Source organism: Dromiciops gliroides, chromosome 4, assembly GCF_019393635.1.
Source record: "Dromiciops gliroides isolate mDroGli1 chromosome 4, mDroGli1.pri, whole genome shotgun sequence".
NCBI lineage: Eukaryota > Metazoa > Chordata > Mammalia > Microbiotheria > Microbiotheriidae > Dromiciops > Dromiciops gliroides.
In genome coordinates this window covers 468,729,873-468,753,327 of record NC_057864.1, presented here as the reverse complement: position 1 = coordinate 468,753,327, position 23,455 = coordinate 468,729,873, and the positions used below count along the sequence as shown (strand labels likewise).

The 23,455-nt window shown below is 41.6% G+C and overlaps 1 protein-coding gene across 15 annotated transcripts in view; it reads left to right on the top strand.

Annotated features, from left to right (window-relative positions):
• The window catches only part of NCOR1 (nuclear receptor corepressor 1), a 189,107-nt gene that overhangs the window by 42,074 nt on the left and 123,578 nt on the right, over window positions 1-23,455 (top strand). For all 15 annotated transcript variants that reach the window (XM_044002710.1, XM_044002704.1, XM_044002701.1 and 12 more), the window contains exons 4-6: window positions 1,566-1,758; window positions 13,689-13,871; window positions 21,775-21,888. In XM_044002710.1, coding sequence (XP_043858645.1) covers window positions 1,566-1,758; window positions 13,689-13,871; window positions 21,775-21,888 — 490 coding nt within the window. The remainder of the gene's footprint in view (window positions 1-1,565; window positions 1,759-13,688; window positions 13,872-21,774; window positions 21,889-23,455) is intronic.

The following is a 23,455-nucleotide window of genomic DNA, read 5'->3' as shown; positions in this document are numbered from 1 at the left end:
TATAAAAACTAAATCATCAGAGATTTAAAAGACAGTTCAGAGGCTTGATTGCTAAATGTTCAGGTGATTGGTAGAAGAGTTCAAAGGAAGGAGGCCTAAACTGCTTGGGGTCTTTGACAGGACTTGGTCTCTGGCGGAGGCTGGTGGGAGCAAAGCTACTCCTCCCCTGACGTGGGCAGACGGGGCTGCTGAATGAGGCACCGGAATGAGAGAAGTTAAAGTTCGTGTGGCTCGAACAATACTAACATTTCTCCAGCCTTCTCTTTTTACACACCCATATTCATAATCTTTTGTCAAACTCTTTTTTTTTTTTTTGGCAGGGCAATGAGGGTTAAGTGACTTCCCAGGGTCACACAGCTAGTAAGTGTCAAGTGTTTGAGGCTGGATTTGAACTCGTCCTCCTGAATCCAGGGCCAGTGCTTTGTCCACTGTGCCACCCAGCTGCCCCCTGTCCAACTCTTTAGCAAAATATAGTGGAAGTCCTCCCAGAACAGGGATACAACAGTATGAATTCAAAAGAACTTGAAAATAATAAATAATGGCTTCTCCTCTACATCATCTTGGCTCTTGTGACTCTTTATATCCTTAGACTGATCCGACTCTTGGTAAGCATATGGTATCTGACTGTTAGGTATCAGGTTTTCACTTTCATTTTAGGGTGAAAATGGTCCCCCTAGTGGTCTAACACACAGGCACATGCAGACAGAGGCAGGCACACTTCCACATGTACACTGACAGGCACATGCTCATAGACACAGACACATGCACATACAGTCTGATACATGGATACACATGTACAGAGGCCGCACTAGATTCCTTGTGTGTATTTTATCTAGTCTGTGGATCATCAGCTGTCATTGCATTCATTCGTCTTCTACTCCTTGTTGGACTGCTAGGCTTTCTTTATTTCCCTTAAAAATTTTTTTTACTTTTTTTTTTTAATTACTGGCCTTAGTTGAGGGTCTCTGGGAATGCAGGAGTATGGGTGTTATTTTCATCTGCCGTTATTGAATCATATGCTACATTTGAAAGTCGAATGTCAATGATTCTTCAGATTACCTGCTGCTTCAGACTTTCTGTCCCAGTGTCCCAAGCTTGTCATAGCTCCAGTAGGCAGGACGGCGTTGGAGGCAGGGCTGGCGTGGGCAGCAGAATGATCTTCCTTTCTGGCTTCCTTTTGACCCCTGCAAAGTTACGTAACCTCTCAGTGCCCCAGACTAGGAGTTTTGAGGAGCTGCCAGATTTATGTGGTGGAGGGACTTCCCACAGCAGAAATCCCCACACCATTGATTCACTGGTCATACTGTTATCATCCCCTCCTTCCAAATAGAACTTTAAATATTAAAAAAAAATCCACCAGTGTCAAAGGATCTAAAGTTAGCTCCCGAACGCACCATTGAAAGGTTTGTTTTCCTTCAGTATCACTTAGAGACATTGCAGTTTTCCCTTTGAATCTTCATTCCAAAGTGAGGGCAGCTTTCATTTCAAGGCTTGGTGGAGCTGTTACAGAGGCATTTGTGCAGTTTCCAGAATGTTAAATGTTTGCTTTCTTTTGTGTATTGTAGGCCTCAGGAAAGGAGAACTGGATATGAGCAATTTCATCCCGGTCCTTCCCAGGTGGACCATGATTCCCTGGAAGCTAAGCGCCCTCGGCTGGACCAGGCGTCTGACACCCATTTTCAGCGGGTCAGTGCGGCTGTCTTGCCTTTAGTACACACCCTGCCAGAGGGGCTGCGGGCATCCACGGAGGTGAAAAAGGTAAGTCAATATTTGGTCTCCCTTTGAGGAGCTATGGGTATGTGTGTTTGACTGGGTTGAAACCTGGTGTCCACGGGAGGAAAAGTAGTGTTGGGACAGGCTGGGAAACTTCCATTTATTGAGCCCATGAGCAGAGAAACATCTTAGGAACAATGAGAAGTCCAGCCAGAAGTTTGTGAGGCATCGAAATGAAGCATGTTGTCATCAAAGAGATCCTCATTGCAGCGACTAAGTGGGGATCGTTCATAAAAATGTGGAAATATTTCCATTGAGTTGTCTTTTCAGCTTCTGAAATTCCATAGCAGTCGGGCTTAAGGCAACAATATCTTTGGACAGTGTTTGCCCACCAAATACAGTCAAAACAGGGTTTGTTTATTTCTTTGCAGCCCAACGTTAAAAGAAAATACTTAATTTGAAGAGATTTTGATGGAAGAACTCATTTCAAGGGTTGTGAATGGAAGAATTTAGTTTTTCCTACTAACACGGAGACTATATATAAAAATAGGTGCCAACTTCCTGTTTTATTTGGATATGTATGGTTGTAATTAGTAATAATGCTACAGTGGATATTTCCGTTTTCTGTCTTATTCTGAATTACTGCAAAAGAATGTCAAAAGAGAATCACCATCTTTATTACCTGCATGTTTGTATTCATGAAGCTTTGGCCCATATGGAGTAGTATAAAATGTGGGCCTTCTCTCTAGGATCTTCCATCTTAGGGGGAGGGTTAAGATAGACCTTCCCCTTTAGTTAAGTCAGGTCCATAAGTATTTACTAAGTATTTACTTGGGGCCAGGCACTGTGCTGCTAAGTCCTGCGAATACAAATACAATCAGAGAAAATGTCAGTCCCTCACCTGGAGGAGTTTATGTTCTTATGAGGAAGGAAGTGGAAAAGGAGGAAGAAGGTAGCTGAAATGGTGCTATCGTCAAGAAAGCTGGGAGGATGGGTCAGGGGTGTGGCTTGGAGGAGAATGAAGACCCGGGTGGCCGAGGTGTCCTGTTGATAGAGGTTGTAGGAGAAAGCAGCTAGTGAGAAGGAAGGGGTACCGAGGCAGTGGGTTATTTCATTGTGAACGAACCTTCTGTGTGAAAGGGTTTCTATGTGCATTGTAGAAAAAATCAGGAAGGAGAATCAGAAGTGTAGCCCTCAGAAGAGTGAAGACATGGGTGGTCTTATTTCTTTGAAAATCTCATAGTACTTATCTCCTAATACATGATTGAATATTGTGTCTGTATCTTTCCAGCCAGATGGTAAGATCCTTGAGGATGTGAACTGTCTCAACCATTTTGATTCAATCAAATATTTATTTAATTTAACAGACTTACTCATGTGAAGTCAGTGATATAGAAGGTAAAGGCATATTTCAGCAAAGGGATTGGGTTGTTTGAGAGGCTTCACAGAAAGTGGTATTGGGGCTGGACTGAGGAGGAGAGGTGGTCTTGGGGGTGGGAAGACAAGGGCTGTGCTTTTTTAGAAGGTCTACTGTGATCAGTGGTGCAGAGGTACAAAACATATGTCAGGATATAGCCTTGTTTTTCTGTGTCAAGAACCTTTGGGATATTCTTGGGCCTAAGGAATATTAGGGAAGTCTTGTGTCATGGCCCTTGCAATAGGTTTCAAGTAACAATATTTTAAGAAGTAAAATTTGTGTTAGTTTTTTTTTGGGGGGGGTGGGGCGGGGCAATGAGGATTAAGTGACTTGCCCAGGGTCACACAGCTTGTAAGTGTCAAGTGTCTGAGGTCAGATTTGAACTCAGGTCCTTCTGAATCTAGGGCTGGTGTTTATCCACTGTGTCACCTAGCTGCCCCTGTTCCATTCTCTTTAAAAATTCAAGTCCAGGGGCAGCTAGATGGCGCAGTGGATAGAGCACCGGCCCTGGAGTCAGGAGGACCTGGGTTCAAATCCGGCCTCAGACACTTGACACTTACTAGCTGTGTGACCCTGGGCCAGTCACCTAACCCCCATTGCCTCACAAAAAAAAGAAAAAGCAATAGAGCAGATAGACAAGGGTGAGTCCTGTCTTTTCCGTAACTGAGTTTTAGGCCATAAAGGATAAAGTCTTTTGTGGGGGTTTACTTCTTTTTCACGGTTTATCTTGCGTGTTATTGATAACGAAAACTCACCTCATTCCTTGGTCTGGCTGTGGTCAGAAATGTTTGCCGAAGGTGACCAAGGTGGAACAGAGCTGCTGGAGTATTGGTCCCCCTTTGGGGCTACTCACCACACACCAGCTATTGGCAACTGTGAGATGCTAGATAAGTGTTAGCCAGTTTTATTTAGTGAAAGTACCATTTCTCTGCTGTTTTCCATTCTTTTTAGAATCTTTCCTTTCTTTGAAGAAGTTTGAAAATGGATCTCTGAGTGAGTTCCTTGAAAATTGACACCCAGGGGCAGATAGGTGGTGCAGTGGATAAAGCACTGGCCCTGGATTCAGGAGGACCTCAGTTCAAATCCAGCCTCAGACATTTGACACTTACTTGCTATGTGACCTTGGGCAGGTGACTTAACCCTCATTGCCTGCCTGCCTGCCCCACCCCCACCCCCCCCCCCCAAAAAAAAAAAAGAGAGAGAAAGAGAAAATCGAGTCACTTCTACAATGGATTTCTTCAGGCTGCATTTTATCTGGTTCAGGAAATCTTCCTTCCTCCTTTATTTTCTATCTACACTTTCCTTTTAAAAATTAGAATTGTGAACTTGACAAACATCAACAGCCAATCCTTTCTATATGCAAAGAAAAACAAAAAGAGAATGATATATTATTACAGATTTTCTCTAAAAGTATATTTTCTATTTCAGCCATGTAGCACAGGCCTCCCCAACTTGTCAGCGTTCCCTTCTGAATTTCCTTCTGTTCTCTGTGGATGTTTTGAATGTTTCATTGCCACTCTTTTCCTTTTTCTCTGTTTAATTTTAAATGCCTTTGCACTCCTAGTTTACCAAGCATTGGAAGGTGGTAGAGTTTAACTATGGTGGATCCACTTTTGTCATGAATGAGAACCCATCACTTCTCAAATGTCAACAGATTTGTTCCAGTTCATATGTGTTTATCGTTTTCCTTAGCATTTCCTCTTATACAGGAGCTTTGGCAATGAACTGATATAAGGTGTAAAGATTCTGCACAGTATTCTCTGTCCCCCACCCCCACCCCCCACAGCCCCCACCCCAACATAACTGCTAGATCCTGCTGCAGAAACTCAGAAATGAAGGATGGACATTTTATATTGTTTTTGGCATTTCATTCATCTCTCTTTTTTCTTTAAAAAAAAAAAATCCTTACCTGGTGGCCATCTTTTACCTGCCAGGCAATAACAGTACTCTGTACGAAAGATTATTCCATTTTCTAGTTATTTCCTTATAAATCGCACATTAACTTCCCCCCACCCCTCACTGGTAAATATTGCCCAGTCAAGCTCTAGGTTCAATACATTTTACTTGTTTGAAGTCATTTATGGAGAGAAAAAGGCAAGCCCATCTGGATTCTAATTTTATTGCTTTTGAATATAAATAGTAAAGCATACTAAGGCATGGAAATGTGGCCAAATCAAGGCACTGCAGGACTTAACTTCAAATGAGGAACAGTTGAGACTGGTAATCAGCAATATTTTTCTAAGGGTACTTGTCAGGGGCTTGAAAATGGATTCTCTCTCTCTTTTTTAAATTAATAAAGTATTTTATTTTTTTTTCCTGTTACATGTAAAGATAGTTCTCAACTTTTGTTTATACAAGCTTTCCAATTACAGATTTTTCTCCCTCCCTCCCCCTCCCCTAGACAGCAGGTAATCTGATATAGGTTTTATTTATATATATATATATATATATACATACATACACACACACATAATAACATTAAACATATTTCTGCATTAGTCATGTTATAAGAGAAAAATCAGAGCAATGACGAAAAATCTCAAAATAGAAAAACATCAGCACCCCAAACAAAAGAAATAGTATGGTTCATTCAGCATCTACTCCACAGTTCTTTTTTTTTTTTTTTCTTGGATTTGGAGATCCTCTTCCATCATGAGTTCCCTGGAACTCTTCTGTACCATTGCATTGGTGAGAAGAATCTAGTCCATCACAGTAGGTCAACACTAGAAAATTGATTCTCTTAATGTAAACTTTTCTATGACAAGTGTTATTTTATACTATTAATTTATTGAATAAATTTTCCCTATGGGTAATATAAAGAAAACCTCGTTTAGCTCATATTGGAATAACTATAATTTCTCTGTTACTGGGGTTTTACTTAGTCGGGTTGTCTTGTACCCCAGTTGCCCTGAGCCCTGGGAAAATAAGGTAACAGCATAGCATGTAACAGACAAAATTGAAGTTGAAAGATTTGAAGGCCCATTTAGTAATTCTGTTTAGATAACTTTTATATACAAATGCAGCCATTGATGTAACTTTAAACCTCATAATAATTTTAGAAACATTGGGTATGCTTGTCACTTTAACCTAGCCTGACTTTTGGAATTCTCTGGTATAATTGAACCCCACGTCTTCTTGTTTCTGAGCATTTTATTTTGCTCAGGTCAGAAGAGCAGAATGAACAGTTAACTTGTTTCCTTCTGCTCCCATCATATGTTTGAAGACCATTCACTTTTTTACCCTTAAACTTCTTTTGCTAATGTCGGCTTACTAAAACGTAATTTCGCTTGCTCTCCCCTATATGTACATTTCATTCCGCTAAAAGCATTCTCTGTCCTGTATTAGGGAATATTGTTCATTGTGGGTAATAGAAAATTGACACATTGGATCTCCAGACGTTTCCTGGAGTCTTTTTACTAGGATTTCTTGAAGGCTTTGATATAGACACATTCACTTTTTAGGCTCATAATCTGGTAAATAACCAGGATGTTCATCTCCGTTGTGCAGTAGTCTGGTTTATCCAGCCCTCTGCATCCACTAAGGAAACTTTACTGCAGAGAGTACTTTATGTCGATAACAAAGATCATTTTATCCACGACTGATGGAAAATAGAAATGGTTGCAGTGGCTGTGTAAGTAGGAAGTCACAGGAGACAAGTGTCACAGCAAGGTCTTGAATAATCAGATCTTCAGGAAATGGCAGAGGTTTTGTTTGTAGTTAAAGGAGAACGTGGCCCATTCTCTGAGCTCTGTAAGACATGGTGGCACGGTTCTTTTTAGCCTGAAAGAAGTGAGGCAACCTGAAAGTACCAGGAACTTTAATATTTCAGAATTTGTTCATCTTTGGGAGCTTTCTGTACCCCACAGTTTGCAGTCACAGTCAAATTAAATGTACCATAGCTGAACACCAGCTATTTCAGGAAGACTTTTGCTATGTTTTTCTATGTGGTTTTACAATTTTATAGGGTCGCCTATCTGTTTTTTAGTGGGGACATAGCTTGCTTTCCCTAATAGTTCACATTTTTATTATTGTTTAAAGTTTAAAAAATGTGTTTCCCCACAACATTGGTAGCATGTTTATTATCATTGCAACAATTTGACAGCTGAGGAAACTGAAACTCAGAGAAATAACTTAATTTGTTCATGTCACACACAACTGCTCAGTCAGGCTGGATTCAAATTCATATCACTTGGCCTCAAATTTGGTGTTAGTTCTAACCATATGAGGGAGTCTGACAGTTCATTTGCTTATCATTGGATGTTAGAATTAGAAAGGATATCACACTCATCTCCCCATTTTATAGATAAATGAATGGAAACTAATGTGATGATCACCACCTCTACAAGTACACCATCGTGAGCAAAACTTGTGGAGAAATCCAGATTCCCAAGGCCAAGGCCAATCCTGGCCGTAAGGTGTTGTGATTAGAAAGGAGATGAAGATGATTGAGACGGTTGGAAAAGCTCCCCAAGAAAGTAGTTACTCTCTTAAGTTAAGGAGGAAGTGGTATCCAGAAGTAAGGCCTACTCAACAAGGTTACATACAGGACTGAAAATGAAGTTATTGACTTTGGTCATTAGAAGAAACCTTGGGAGGAACAGTTTGAAATTGTGCATATTTTAATGGTAAAAGATAGGGGCAGCTAGGTGGCGCCATAGTGCATAGAGTGCTGGGCCTAGAGTCAGGCTCACTCTTCTTCCTGAGTTCGAATATGGCCTCAGATACTAGCTGTGGGACTCTGGGCAAGTCACTTAACTCTGTTTGCCTGGTTTCCTCATCAGTAAAAATGAACTGGAGAAGCAAATGGCAAAACCACTCCAGTATCTTTGTCAAGAAAACCCCAAATCGGGTCATGAAGAGTCAGACATGACTGAAAACAACAAATGATGAGAGAAATGCCAATTGAATCAATTCTGTAATACCATCTGATTATTATTGATTACTGTTATTATTGATTGCTATTATCTGATAACTATTAAATTGGGGAAAAGAAGATTCAAAGAAAGATAAAATTCAGTGTTGGTGGGGCTGTGAAACTGCCAGACTTATACTACTGGTGAAGCTATGAAATGATGTAGCATCTTTAGAGAACAATAAAGCAATTTTCGAAAGGAGCTGTAAGACGATGTAGCATTTTTGTTTGTTTGTTTGTTTGCGGGGCCATGGGGGTTAAGTGACTTGCCCAGGGTCACACAGCTAGTAAGTGTTAAGTGTCTGAGGCTGGATTTGAACTCAGGTCTTCCTGAATCCAGGGCCAGTGTTCTATCCACTGTGCCACCTAGCTGCCCCTGATGTAGCATTTTTAGAGAACAATAAATTAGTTTTCGAAAGGAGCTATAAGATTTCTTCCTCTGATACCGTGATTCTACTATCAGGACTTTTAAGATGTTATTGAAAGGGGTGGGGGAAAGAGCTATATGTGCAAAATTTTTCATAACTGCTTTATTTGTAGTGACCAAAAAATGGCAATGACCATGTGACTAGTGGTTGGTGTATGAATGAAAAATGGTGATATGTGAACGTGATGGGATTGTTTACCACTCTATAAGAAATGACCAGTATGAAGACCACAGAGACATGGGGGAAGACTTAAATGAAATGAAGTAGAATGAGGGAAGACAAATCAGACAAATAACATGTCCATGGGTTTCTGCTCCGTTACAAAGCTAAAAGAATCTTTAAAAGCACTCAGAAGATAAGAGGAAATCTAGCAAGCGGTATTATTCTCATACTGTTTTGTTAAAATAAATAGATACATTGGTAAACACATTTTTGGTAATCAGGAGTATATGGTTTTATGTATGGCCATTTAAAAATTTTGTTTGAATTTTTCTGGATTACTATATTTAGAATAAGATGAATTTTAAAAAGAGAATGTTGAGGGCAAAAGCCATATTGTAAGGAGCTAAGAGATACTGTGGATGGCAAGCAAAGAGGGTCAAGGTGAAGAGGGTGAAGAGAACCCACCAAAGGTAGGAGTCTAAGCCAGCCTTTTGAAGTGTGGGAGATTCCGGTTCATTTGGAGATACAAGGAGAAATGAACAGGGATACATGAAGGAAGCATTTATCAAGTGCTTCCTGTGTGCATGAGCACTGTGCTAAGGGGCGGGGGGGGGGGGGGAAGGATTAATAAACCCCTGCTTATGTGCCAGGCACTGTGCTGAGCATTTTACAGATCTGATCTCCTTTGAGCCTCTCACCAACTCTGGGAGGTCAGTGCTATTATGATCCTCATTTTGAAATTGAGGAAACTGAGGCAAACAAATCAAGTGATTTGCCTGGAGAAATACAGCCCGCAAGTATCTGCGGCTGAATTTGAACTCACTTCTCCCTGCCTTCCAGTCTCAGTGCTCTATCCACTGTAGCACCCAAGTGGCTAAGCATTGAGGGTACAGATAGAAATGTCAGACTGTCCATGTTCCTAAGCATCTGATACTCTAAGGGGGCAGGTCACACATGTGACAGGTCTCTGCTGCAGAGCGTGTGGGAAAGGCCAGCTGTCCTTGGAGTGCAGCAGCAAAGCAGAGAGCAAGGCCTCCTCTTTAATGCTATTTTCACTGATAATGTCTTGCCAGTTTCTGATTTTGAACCATTTGACAATGCTAAGGACTTGGGTGACAAGAATTTTCTTTCCTGGGTCTTCAGTTGATATAGTTGCAGCACCTGCAGGAACAAGTGTCAGGCTGTACCTGCATAGGGGTTGGAAGCACTCATATACCCAAAGCTCAGAACCCTGGACTCTCTCTGTCAGGGTCTAAGGAAGGGAGATGGTGGTCAAAGTAGTGATGGTGGTGGTGGTGGTGGTTTGATTTGCCTGGTACATGCTGCTTTTCGTCTCTTCCCCAGGTTCCTCTGTTGCATCAGATAGGCTGGTTTGCCAACTCTATGGATGGTAATCGGCAGTTGGTGGGAATAGTCACACCCTTCTCCACAGTATTTCCTTCCTGGGGTGATGGCTATGAGGGCTGGGCTAGAAGTTGGACTGGTGGTGTAGGGGGTGCTGCCATCCCAGGGCTCTGATACTGAGGATACACGGATGGCAGCTGACCAGCAGTCATTGCCAGTGGTAAGAAAGGTGGGCTCTTTTCCTACAGTGGTGACTACAGGGTCTGGACTGGAAGCAGGTCTGATGGCCTGAGGGTCCCTCCTGTTCTGAAGGCTCTCATATCGAGAGTCCAGGGGCACCTCCATCGAGTTGCATGGAGAGGGATGACGGTCAGGGTGGTGGTGGTGCTAGTTTGACTTGCCTGAAACTTTCTGTCTCCTGTTTGTCCCTTGGAGTTAAGAGTATTTGTGTAAGATGGGGAGTTATTAGTAGGAGAGCTACAGGATTACTGAATGACTGCACTTGGTCATCAGGCCTGTGCTGCAGCCTTCAAGGACTGGCCAGGACTTGTGTTCTGGTCACCTGTCTTTTGGAACTGCAGTGGCTATTGAAAGGCTTCTGAGTAAGACTTGAGTCTTCCTTGAAGAGAGAGAAGGGGCCCTTCTGGAGATTTTCAAGCAGAGGCGGGTGATCCTTTAGAAGAGATTCCTGTGGAGACAGACCTAAGTGGGACAAGAGGACCTCTGAGCTCCTTTCTAAATCCACAAATTCTGGAAATTTGCCTGAGCATTTGAAACTGGGGTGATCAAGGCAGCTGGCCAACATGCTACGAAGAGCCCTGGTCTCACCATCAGGAAGATAGGAGTTAGATTATCCACTTCCCTCCACTGTGACCCCTGGCAAGTCACTACCTCTAAAATCCAGTGGCATGGATGTCTGATTTCCCACAATTCCATGTGTAAAACGTTTTTGTGTAGCCTCTGTTGAATACAATGAGATGTCATGTATATCCTCTGAGGAGTTGTGCTCAATCATTCTAGATGTTATCATGCTGTTCTAACAGTGGAAGTCTGTTCTCAGAATATGGCTTATCCACTGTATCTGCTTACATTTCTGCACTATTGACCAAGGGCAGGTTTCAGTGTCATTAGCATCCATGGCCACATCTCCATTGTTTTCTCTTAACTGGTGGAATGGGCTTGTGTCTTCGGCAAAATGATAAAATCTTCAAGCTTAAGGATCAATAAGCATTTATTAAGCACTATTTTATGTACTGTGCCAATGCTGAAAATACAGATACATGCAGAAAGACACTTCCTGTTCCCAAGGAACTTATGTTCCAGTGGAGCAAGACAGTATGTTACAGGAAGATGGAAAGAAGGCGGAGAGGAATGGTAGCCACCTTGGAGCAGGAGAGAGAAAGTCCTTTTGAGGGGAGTCAGGTGGACATCTGGGAGAGACAGACATCTTTGGCCTGGGAAGCTTCTGGGAAGAGCCAGCCAATGAGAAGGTTGGACCTTGAGTTATTTCCAGTGTGAAAAGTAGTTCAGGTTTTCAGAGTGAAGAGGGATCTGTGGTATGGTAAACAGTCAGCAGGGCAGCTTGGGGAAGGGCCAAGAAGTATTAGGATGCTTGTCAGACATTGTCATTTGTGTTCTCCAACTTCGCCATCTCACTTTGGGCACACAGAGAGTAGTGACACCTTTTACCCAAGGCACGGGCTGTAGGACCTACTGAAGTCGAAAGAAGCAGCCAAGAAGATGGCTGGCTCCTTCCTTCAGTCTTCAGAATAAGGGCTGTTTTCATGAGGCTGGCTTGCTTTACTCCTTCTCCGTTTATACCCATAGATAGCTCTTGGATTCTCAAAGTCAAGGATGAGTTGTGTGACTTCTATTTTTAAAAAGGTATTAACAGTAATTCCCTGTTTGATAAGATGCTATGAAAACTGGACAGGAATTAGACAGAACTTAGGTTTAGATTAACACTTTATACTACATACCACAGTTAAGTTCAGGGTGGATGTGTTACTTGAATTTTATTTTATTTTTTTGGGGTGAGGCAATTGGTGTTAAGTGACTTGCCTAGGGTCACACAGCTAGTAAGTGTTAAGTGTCTGAGGCCGCATTTGAACTTGGGTCCTCCTGACTCTAGGGCCAGTGCTCTATCCACTGCGCCACCTAGCTGCCCCTGTGACTTGAATTTTTTTTTTCTCATATAGATATTTTATTATTTTCTAGTTACATTTAGAGATAGGACTTGAATATTTTTTTAAAATCCCTAGATGAAAGAATGTGAAGAAATTTTAATAACTAGAAAATTAAATCGAGTACATTTCACAGCTTTGGCTTAGAGGAAAATTCCCAACCAAACAAGGGACAGAAATGATCATGAAAGATAAAAAATAGGTAGCTGAGATAATAGTGCAACTAGGGTAAGAAAGGAAGTGGTTAGTTGGGAGGAAAGTCTTTGCATAAGAAAAGAACCTAACATCCAAAATATATAAAGAACTAACAAAAATTAAGACTGAGAGCCATTCTCCAATTGGTAAGTGGTCAAGAATATGAACAAAGTTTTCAAAAAATTGTCAGCTATCAAAAAGCACTGAATTGAAAGATTCCTTAAAAAAATTATTAGGGGGCAGCTAGGTGGTGCAATGGATAAAGCACTGGCCTTGGATTCAGGAGGACCTGAGTTCAAATCCGACCCCAGACACTTGACACTTACTAGCTGTGTGACCCTGGGTAAGTCACTTAACCCTCATTGCCCCGCAAAAAATCAAATCAAATCACTATTAGGACAAATGCAAATTATAACAACCCTGAGGTTTTCCTTCACATTTTGCAAATTGGAAAAGTAGATGATGAGAATAATCAATGTTGAAGGAGTGATAGTAGAAATACAGATAATCTAACATCTTATTTATGAAGCTATGAATCAGTCGAACCATTTTGTAAAGTGATTTGAAATTATGCTGAGAAGGAAAGGTCCATTTATGCACCAAAATATTTATAGCAGCACTTTATATAATGACAGAGACCTCAGAGCAGAGCCCGTTGACTGAAGAAATGGCTAAACCAATTTTGGTACATGGAGGTAATGGAATAATTCAGCATTGTAAAACACGATGAATATGAAGACAGTGGAGAAGCTTGGCTCGACTGAATATTAACTGAAGGCAGCAGAGCCAGGAAAACAACATACACAATGGCCACAACAACGTTATTAAGAAATAGTAACAACAGAAATTAAAAGCGTCAGGTTGGCCCCACATAGAGAGAGGCTGTAGAGGTAGAGGACTGTGGGTACAAACATGCTTTGGTTGGCACACATTAATTCTCTCTCTTCTTATGCATGGTTGAAAAGGTTGTCTCTGGGAAGGGGAAAGGACCAAATGTATTGGTAAGTGAATGTGACACAAAGACAAAAGACATCAATACAGAAGTTTTGAAAAGGATGATCCCAGAGGCCATTCATATTCTAAGAAAAGTTGCTGTAGCACAGATTTACTTGATGTTTAAATTGTTACTGAAGAAATTAGTAGGTTGGACTAGATCATCTCAGATATTTTCCCTCTCGAACCATTAAGTCAGCTAAGCCTTTATTGCTTTAGAATAGCATGATGTCCATAAGATGTAAGTTTGTGGTCTCTTCTTTTTTGTTTTTTTCAAATTTTGACTGGTTATTTGAGAGAAACCTCTTTTCATCATTGGCCCCATTGATTCTCTTCTCAAGGAGCCAGCTTTCGGAAGCAAACATGAAGCCCCATCTTCTCCTATTTCCGGCCAGCCCTGTGGAGATGACCAGAATGCTTCTCCTTCCAAACTTTCCAAGGAAGAGTTAATACAGAGCATGGACCGGGTGGATCGAGAAATTGCAAAGGTAGAGCAGCAGATTCTCAAACTGAAAAAGAAACAGGTCAGTAAATTTGTCAGGTTTTCACATTGTTTGTATTGCCCCTGCTGGGACCCAACTTTATTCCTGCATTTCTTCCTCTGACATGGGCTGCTGCTAAGTTCATCTTCCAGAGCACAGCCTGGTTGCCCTGGGTTATCAGAAGCCTTTGATGCCTGGGTGCCTCCCCCACCCCCTCATTGCCTGTAGAATAAAGCCCAGACTCACCATTGAAGATCTCTAGCTCTGTCCATCCTCTCGGCAGAGCTCCACCTTTAGCTGAATGGAATCATTGACTCTTCCCAAACAGAATACATGCATGCAACACCCCCCCCCCCCCCCAAATGTTGTTTCCTCTGTCCATCTCTGCCCTTTAAAATTTTATGTTGCTCCAAAGCCCAGTTCAGATTCCTCCTGGAGCTGCCCTTGACTTCCCGCCTGCATGTTACATTGCCTCCTGAATGCTTTTGTCACACCCTGCTGTCCTGTGCCTGGGCCCAGGTTAAATTGGACACTCTTCGAGCACAGGAGTTGTCTCGCTTGTCCTACTAACTCATGGGCCTTCATTAATGAAGACCTAAACTTGAATGGAGGTGTGGTCACACTGGACCCATGACCCATGACCTCATTAGTGTGGGAAGATCTGGGTAAAAACATGTCTATACCTTCACTCCCCCCCCCTGCAGTTTTAAAGCGTTGGTAGGAAACCCTGAGACATCAAGTCATTGCCCTAGGGCCAGTGTAAGATTAATTTGGGAGGTAGACAGGTGACTTGGCCTACTTTACAAGTAAAATGACTTAAATCAACTACAAACTGTTTTGAAAATTGGTTCTTCTAAACAAGCGGGTTGATGAACTGGTTTTCCCAATTTCTGTTGCTAATTACAGTGTAAACCAACATTTTGAATTGTTCCTCATATAATGAAGCGTTGCGGATGCGTTCAGAGTAATCAGGGATTGGAAAATGGGTGGTGAAAGTGGGTTTAAACCGTACTGTATTAGGGGATCACCTGTGCAACAACTAGTGGTCTGGGCCTGGTAGATGCTGCAAAAGCCCAGCTTTTGACTCTAACCAGCTTCATTAATAGAAACAGAGAATAGTTTCATTAGTGCATTGATGAACAAGCCTTATTATTTCATTTAAATGTATTTTAAAAGTTGGTAAGCTTTTAATTAAAAGTAGCTTCTATTTGATCCTTTTAGAGCTAACGGATTCGTGGATCAGCTATATGAGGTATCAAGGAAATATCATATAAGAAGGAAGAGGAAGCCTTATCAAAAAGAAAAAAATAGTAAAATAAAAAAGTCAAGTAAAAAAAAATAGTAAAAATAGACAACCTTTTTTCTTATTGGAATCCAAAGGCCCCAGTCCTGGGTGTTCTGGGTGGCAAAATCTCTGGCCTTCATGGTGGCCATTTTTCTCTTTTCAGGCTTTTGCTGAATGTTGTGAAGCAGAGCACAGAGAGCCTTTGGGGCGTAAGCGCCACTGGTTGACTTGGTGAACCTTTGAAAAAAATTTACTCTGCCAAGAAAGCATAGAGCAAAAGCCTGTAGGTGTAGACTCGGTGTGGAGCCCAGCCAGAGGCTTGGTAGAGTCTAACTCACTTGGAACTGCAGTGTTAGTTCATTCTTCTCAAGTTTGGGGTAGGACTGCAGCTTCAGAGTGGAAAGGGACCTTCGAGGCCTCTTGGGTCAGCTCCCTGACCTTGTAGCCTAAGGCCCAGTCTGTGCCAATGGTAGAGCTACAGTGTAAGCCCAGGTCCTCTGACCTTAATCCACTGTACCAACAATAATGCCAGGAGAAGACTAAAGGGAAGACTACAAAAGTATGGTTAGTTGTTTATGTTTAGAATTAATTTAAATGTAGCATTTGATAGTGCTTTGGGGGCTCAGACTTTTGGTTTTATGGGCATAAGGAGTTTGTAGTGAGGAACCATCTCCTCAGTGCAGGCCAGTACCTCTTCTATAGCTTAGGGTTTGGGGGAGTTGCCTGGGCTACTGAAGTAGTAAAATGATTTGCCAGAGGTCACACTGTTAGGGCTTGTTGGAGGCTGGCTTTGAGCCTGGGTCCTCTTGACTCTGAGAGGCCTCTTCTCTATCTCCTCCTCCACGGAGCCTCCCCCACCCCCACGGAGAAATCCAGAGAAATCTTTTTTTTTTTTTAAAGTTAGTTTCTGGGAAGTCTACTTGATCAGAACACAACAGGATGCCTCTGTTGCCTTGAGGCCTACACTGTGGTATGTCTGACTTGCCAGGTGGCAAGGGTTCTTAGTCTCGCTAAAGTGACTTTATAGAGGGATGCTATGCTTCATAAAGTTTTGTCATTTGCATGTTTGATGAGCGTGCTCTCTACACCTTTATTCATGTCATTGATAAAAATGTTAGAAGAGTAAAACAGATCTCTGGCCTACTCTACTAAAAACCTTTTGCCCCAGTGACATTGGACTGTTACTGACTACTCTTAAATGTCTAGGCATTCTTCCAGTTTTAAATCTCTCAAATCATCTAGTTGACATCTCCCCATTTTCTCCTTTCATAAATGTTCCACACTGGGGGGCAGCTAGGTGGCTCAGTGGATAGAGCACCAGCCCTGGATTCAGGAGGACCTGAGTTCAAATTTGGCCTCAGACACTTGACACTTACTAGCTGTGTGACCCTAGGCAAGTCAATTAACCCTCGTTGCCCCGCAAAAAAAACCCAAAACACACACACACACACACACACACACACATGTTCCACCCTGGATCTGCTCAACGTACTGGAGACTTTCCTCTATTTACTTGACATTTAGAGGGTACCACTAGCATCCTTGGGTTGTCCCTCAGTTGTGCCCCATGGCTAGTCCACCCCCTTTCCCAGTTCTTCACTCTCTCAGTCCTTGTTCTGCCCCGTCTCATTGGTCTCACTCATGTCACAGACTGTGCTTCCTTCACATCCCCTCCAGCCATTTACTCAGGCCAGCTTGCCAGTGGCCGGCCACTGTAGCACTACTTCTCCCCTCGTGGACCATCAACCTATTCACTGAACCACCAGAATCTATGCCCCAAACTCCTGTTAAGCCGTTTCACTCATTTTTGGAATCTTTGGCACTCCCCCTTCCCTACTGGGTCCTAGGCATCTTGATGGGTGGCCAAGTGCAAAGGAGTCCAATTTAACCAGATATATAGAGCTGGCCCCAGATTCCAGGCCCTACATCACTTTTCCAGCCCTCTCAACTATCTGCTTAGTTATCTTGCTATGTTGACTGTTAACTCTCTGTATATCTACCTCTTCTCCACCTCTTGCTCTGGGCATGGTAATCATACCTTTACTTCTAGAAAGGAATCTTAATTGACCGTGCTGTGCCAACTCACTGCCCTTGTGATTTCCCAAACCCAAACTTCCTATTAGAATGTTAGCTCCTTGTGACCAGAGATTGTGTCTCTTTGTAGTTGTATACGCAGGAGTTTAGCATAGCGCTTGTAGGAGTTTAGCATGCTTGGCACATGGTAACAATTTCTTTCTTTTTATTTTAGTATAGCCTCAGGCAAGTCAATTGTTGTTGTTGTTTTGGTTGTTGTTTTGGTGAGGCCACGAGGGTTAAGTGATTCGCCCAGGGTCACACAGCTAGTAAGTCTGAGGCAGACTTTGAACTCAGGTCCTCCTGACTCCAGGGCCGGTGCTCTACCCACTGCACCACCGAGCTGTCCCCCGGGCAAGTCAATTAAGGCTCATTTTCCTCATCAGTAAAATAAGAGTGTTGGACTGGATGATGTCTAAGGTCCCTTTCAGATCTTTAGGATTTAAGAGGAAAAGGTAAAATGGGCATGGATGCCAGATGTTAAAAGGGCTTAGTAAAGCCTAGGAAAGAATAATCATTTGGGATTGAAGGACACCAGAGTAAAGGAAATATGTGGAACTCAGTTTGTTTTAGATAAATGTTGACTTCACTCATATACAATAAGAAATTTTGGTTCCATTCTGTATGTTGATGTGTTAGTCTAGACCAGAAACAGAACTTTGATAGACTAGGATCTGGTTTGATTAGAGAACACACAATCTCAGTCCTCAGAGTTGCCACAGAACTATTCTCTCTTTCTAGAAGTTTTCTAAACTTCTGATCATTACTCAGACTATGACAGGTGGATGGTTCAATCAGTAAGCATTTATTAAGAGCACCTAAGAAGTGCTAGGCAATGGGATAGGACTGATGGAGACAGAGACAGAAATGAACCAGTTCCTCTTCTCAAGAACTTTCCGTTCTATTTGGGAGGAGACAGTATGTACTGTAAATAAGTAGGTGTGTACAGAACATAACAAAATGAACCCAAGGTGGTTTGGAGAAGGAGGCATTTGTGCCTGGGGACCTTGGGAAAGCTTCACATAGCAGCTGGTACTCAGGCTAAGTCTTGAAAGAAGTTGGTATGGAGTTAGCAGGCCAGAGCAGAAGGAAAGAGACGGGAGGAGCAGAAGGAAAGAGACGGGAGGAGCAGCAGCAAGAGGGTGAGGGCAGTCAGATGGCGCCCAGACAGTGGGGAGGGAAGTGCTGCCTCACATTGTCCTACTTCAGTTTGGTTTGTATTTATTCCTCTTTATAGTTATGTTGTGCATCCTTATATCCGTACTCACAGTGTAAGCTCCCTGTGAGTAGGCAGTGTTTCATTTGTCATCTTTCTTCTCATGGTACCTGGCACAGAAAAGTTGCTTAATAAATACCTATTAACTGAAGTATGAAGGACCTCCAATACCATCAGTGGGGGTTACATTTGATCCTAGAAGCAATAGAGAGCCAATGGAATTTGTGTAGGAGAATTGTGTGCTCAGATGTGTGCTTTAGAAAGCTCACTTTGGTAGCTGTATGGACAGTAGTCTAGGGAAGGGAGAGAGAGAAGGTAGGGAGGCCAATTAAGCTTTCAAAATAGTTCATATGAAAGAAGTGATGTGGTCCTGACCTAGGAAGGTAAAGGGGATCAAATGTGATGTGAGAGAGAGAGAGAGAGAGAGAGAGAGAGAGAGAGAGTGTGTGTGTGTGTGTGTGTGTGTGTGTGTATGTATATTCACACAGAAGCATATCTTTATATACATGCATCTATGCATATATTGTTGTTGTTTCAGTCATGTCCGACTTCTTGAAGGTAGACTAGATCATCTCTCAGAACCCTTCCAATTCTAGAATCCTCTGATCCAACTTTTCCTGAATACCCAAGACTCCTCTATCCTAAAACAAAACCAAATATATCGGAGTGGCTTGCCATTTCCTTCTTCAGCTCATTTGACAGATGAGGAACTTAGGCAAATAAGGTGAAGTGACTTGCCCAGGGTCCCATAGCGAGTCATTGTCTGAGGCCAAATTTGAACTCAAGAAGAGTCTTCCTGTCTCCGGGTTTGGTGCTCTGTGCACTGTGGTGCCACTTACCTGCCACATACACATACATATGTGCACATACGCGAATATGTGTGTGTCTGTGTGCATGTGGGTAGCAGTACCTAGATCTAGCCATGAATGAAGTTCAATGAATATTGGCTAGGTGGGTGGATGGAGATTGAAGAGCTGAGGATAAAGCTGTGGTTGTGAAACTGGGGGATTGGAAGGATGGTGGTTCCCTTGCCAGAAATGAGGAAATTCAGAAGAGGGTTAGGTCTGTGGAGGGAGGAGGGGAAGGGGATAGGGTGATGTGTTTGGATGTCTTTAGGTTATAATGCCTATGGGAAATCGAGGGTGAAATGTCCAGTAGATAGGTGATAGTGCAGGTGACTGGCATTCAAGAGAGTGACGAGGAGTGGACATACAGATGAAGGCATAATCTTCATGGATTGACAGTTAAAGAGAGGAGATGAAAAGATGCTTGAAAGAATGTTGGGGTACCTCCTCCCCTACATGATTATGTGGATATAGATAAAAACAAAATAGTACACCAAGGAGTAGAAGTCGGAGATCAAGATGTCTTGAAATCTCTAGAAGAAAGTAGAAGTTGGTCTGTGGTTTTACATTCTGTGGAGATAAAGAATTTGAGGACTGAGCCAAGAAAACAGATTTGACAACTAAAGCGTCATTGGTCACTTTGGAGAGAGCACTTTCAGTTGAGTGATAAAATCAGAAACTAGATTGTACAGGTTTGAGGAGCTAGTGAATAAAAAGGCAGTGGAGGCATTGAGTGTAGATAGGTTTTTCTAGGCATTTAGCTGGGAAACGGAAGAGGTATAGGACAATATCGAGGGAATGCTAGAGTTAAGGGAGGGTTTTTTGTCTGTTTTGTTCTGTTTTGTTTTAGGATAGAGGAGTCTTGGGTAGTCAGGGATAATTGGATCTTGTGACTAGAATTGGAAGGGCCCTGAGAGATGGTCTAGTCTAACTCCTAAGGCCAAAGATGTTATGTGACTGCCTAAAGGTCACATGCCTAGTCAATAATTAGTCATTGTTTTCCATTGTTCGTGGTATGATACTGGAGAGAATATCACTAAGAGGGATCTCTTTTTGGTTGTTTCTGAGAAGATATTTTCTAGGAGTGTCTGCATAGCCTCACGATTAAGCAAGTAACTGGTCAACTCTTGAATTTCTATAAATATCTTGATATGTTATTTCCTTTTAAATACAATTTAGCAGACATATTCAGAAGTGCATCTTAGTGATGACTAATGACCCTCTGTATGAGTTTGTTTACCACAGTTTTAGTCCATCTCCTTTTTTCTAATTTCTAGTTATTCTAATTTCTAATTTGTAAAATATTTAATTACTTTTCCTCACATTAACATTTTTTAACTCTTGTTACTTTTCCCCATTTTTGTATGATGTGGTCTTTCTCTGTGATAGGCACTGAATCAGTTTTATTGCCTTCCTTTGAAACCTCTTCAGTTTTTTCTCAGCAGTCAACTGCATTTCTTGAGCTTCTCCTCTTTGCCTAGCATTCTGTCAAACCCTGGGGGAGATGAAGTAAAGCTATGTTGCCTGGGTGATGGGAATTAGAGACTGTTGAGAAAAAAAAGACTGACAGGCCTGAAGATGACATATTGAAACAGGAAAAGCAAAAAGCCTTTCATACAGGCATACATAAAATTATATTCTGTTGTAAGAGGGAGAGATATTTACTGATGCAATAGATTCTGTACAGTTATTAATAATTAGTGGAGCAAGTCTCCTCCATGAAATATTCACAGGGCAGATTAATAAAATTTGGCATGGGGTAAGGATGTGTGTGATTGTCATTTTTATGATAGTTTAAGCACAACTAGAATATATGATTAAAACAGAATGGTCCTTTTAAAGTTTATCCCTTATTATGTTGCTAAACTGTATCTCTTTAAAAAAATTTTTGTCTTTATTATGGAATCATCCTTTTTGATTTGCTTTTTTGCACCTTTAAAAACACTTAAAAAACCATTTGGAGGGGGGGCAGCTAGGTGGCGCAGTGGATAGAGCACCAGCCCTGGATTCAGGATAAGCTGAGTTCAAATTTGGCCTCAGATACTTGACACTTACTAGTTGTGTGACTCTGAGCAAGTCACTTAACCCTCATAGGCCTGCAAACCCCCCCCCCCCCCAAAACAAACAAACAAAACCCCAACAACAAAAAACCCCAACCCACCATTTGGGGGAGTATTTGTGACCTAGTTTTATGAGGAAATAACCAACCTCCCTGTTTAAAAATTTTTTTTGTATGCTTAAAAAAATTCTAGAGTGATTTTTACTTGAATAAAAATATAAAAACTGCTTCCATGCTTATCAATTCCCATCCTACTGTCTCTTTCACCTTTCTTTTTGTTGTTGTTATTAACACAGAAAATAATGGTTCTTATTGGATTTGTGTTCATTTGATTTTTTTTTAAATGGTTATACAACAGAAGTAGCCAGCTGTTGCTCAGTAGCCTGTTTTCTCTCTAGTGACTAATTAATTATTAGTTGGAGTAACGTGCTGCAGATGTTTGATTTCTTTTTCTTTCTGTTTCTTAGCAACAACTTGAAGAAGAAGCTGCTAAGCCTCCAGAGCCAGAGAAGCCTGTGTCCCCTCCTCCCGTGGAGCAGAAACACCGCAGTATTGTCCAAATCATTTATGATGAAAACCGGGTAAGCCTGTGCTTGCTGGGGTTTGGCTGTTCTGATGGGATCTTTAGCATTGTATTGACAGCCGTTCCATGACTGATTTTGAGGGGATGTTGTCAGTCTCTTAGGATTCATGAACTTTTGGTCCTTGAGCATGATTTCTTTCTTTCCACCTGACTAGGCTGAAGGCTCTTTGGTGGCCTATTTTATAAGGAAGCAGTTCACATTTCGTGAAGTAGAAATTTATCTGGTTGGCCTGAGGGAAATCATCTAATTGCAGATTCTCCAGTGGCTTTGTGCGTTCTCTGCTGGCCCAAGTCAGAGAGATCTTCTCTGGTTGTTTAGACTCTTTGGGGACTCAGAACATTCAGTACTAAGGAGCTGCGGCGTCATAGGCAGCCATTGTCTCTAAACTTTGTTAGAAACTTTAAAACTGCTACTTGGGACTCCAAGAGGCTGTGGATCTTTCAAAGTCATTCCAGCTCTCATTGCTTCCTGAAGTCACTTCCTTAGCTCTTGTCTTGCATGAACTGCAGATTCCCACAGGTTTGAAGGGACCACAGTGACAGTGCTCCTGGTAAGGCGGCTTCACCTTTTTTGTTGTTCAGACTCTCATAAGAAAAGCACTGCAGGGGGGATAAAAACTAGTACAGATAATTCCAGTCATTTGTGTACACACAGTTGTAATGCATATGAATTTAGAAGTCTTGGCCCTTTTCTGCATGTTAGTCAGCTTTTAACATTTGCAAAATTTATGTAACAAGAATGTGGCTTTGTTTAGAATTCCCATATATAAAATTTACAATTTTAATCAGGTCCCTGCTTAAAATTAGCTGTATTTCCTTAAACACTAAATCTTACCTAGCCAACAGCATATAATGTTTTAAATGATAAAGAAAAGGAATTGTTAGCTGGAGGCTATCATAAGTTATTACATAATAGCTATGATAATTCAGTTGACTTGCTGTTATAAGAAGTGCAGCCATCAAAATATGTGCTCATTATACAACAAAGTTAAGGCTCTCTCTCATTAACCAGCTTAGGGGCCAAAAGGAATTAGTCTTGACTTGAAATAAATGGAGTAAATCAGGACCAGTTCAATGTGAGAGCAATATGAGCCTTCCCTATGACAGTGTTTTCTTCCGTGTCAGCTGTAAATTAGTGTGATCTTGGTAAATGGAGAGCTGATGAGACCATTTATGTGTACAAAGCTTCTTGGTAGGTTTATAAGCTAGCTTCAGAGTTGTTTTTCAGACCCTAACTTTTAAAAAATAACTTACATAAGAGATAAATATAAAATCATAAGTACATTGTGGAAATTAGAGAGTCGGTACCATGAAAGGCTACAATTTTCCTTTTTAAGTATTTTATGCAAAATATTATTGACTCATCTTCACAAGTGTGAAGGAAACAAGAATATAAATGTAAATTCATTTAATGTTTTATTGGTTGTTTGATTTACAGGCATAACTGTACAACCTTTGGGGTTTTGTTGTTGTTGTTTTTTTCTTCTTTTTTTCGGTGAGGCAATTGGGGTTAAGTGACTTGCCCAGGGTCACATAGCTAGTAAGTGTTAAGTGTCTGAGGCCGG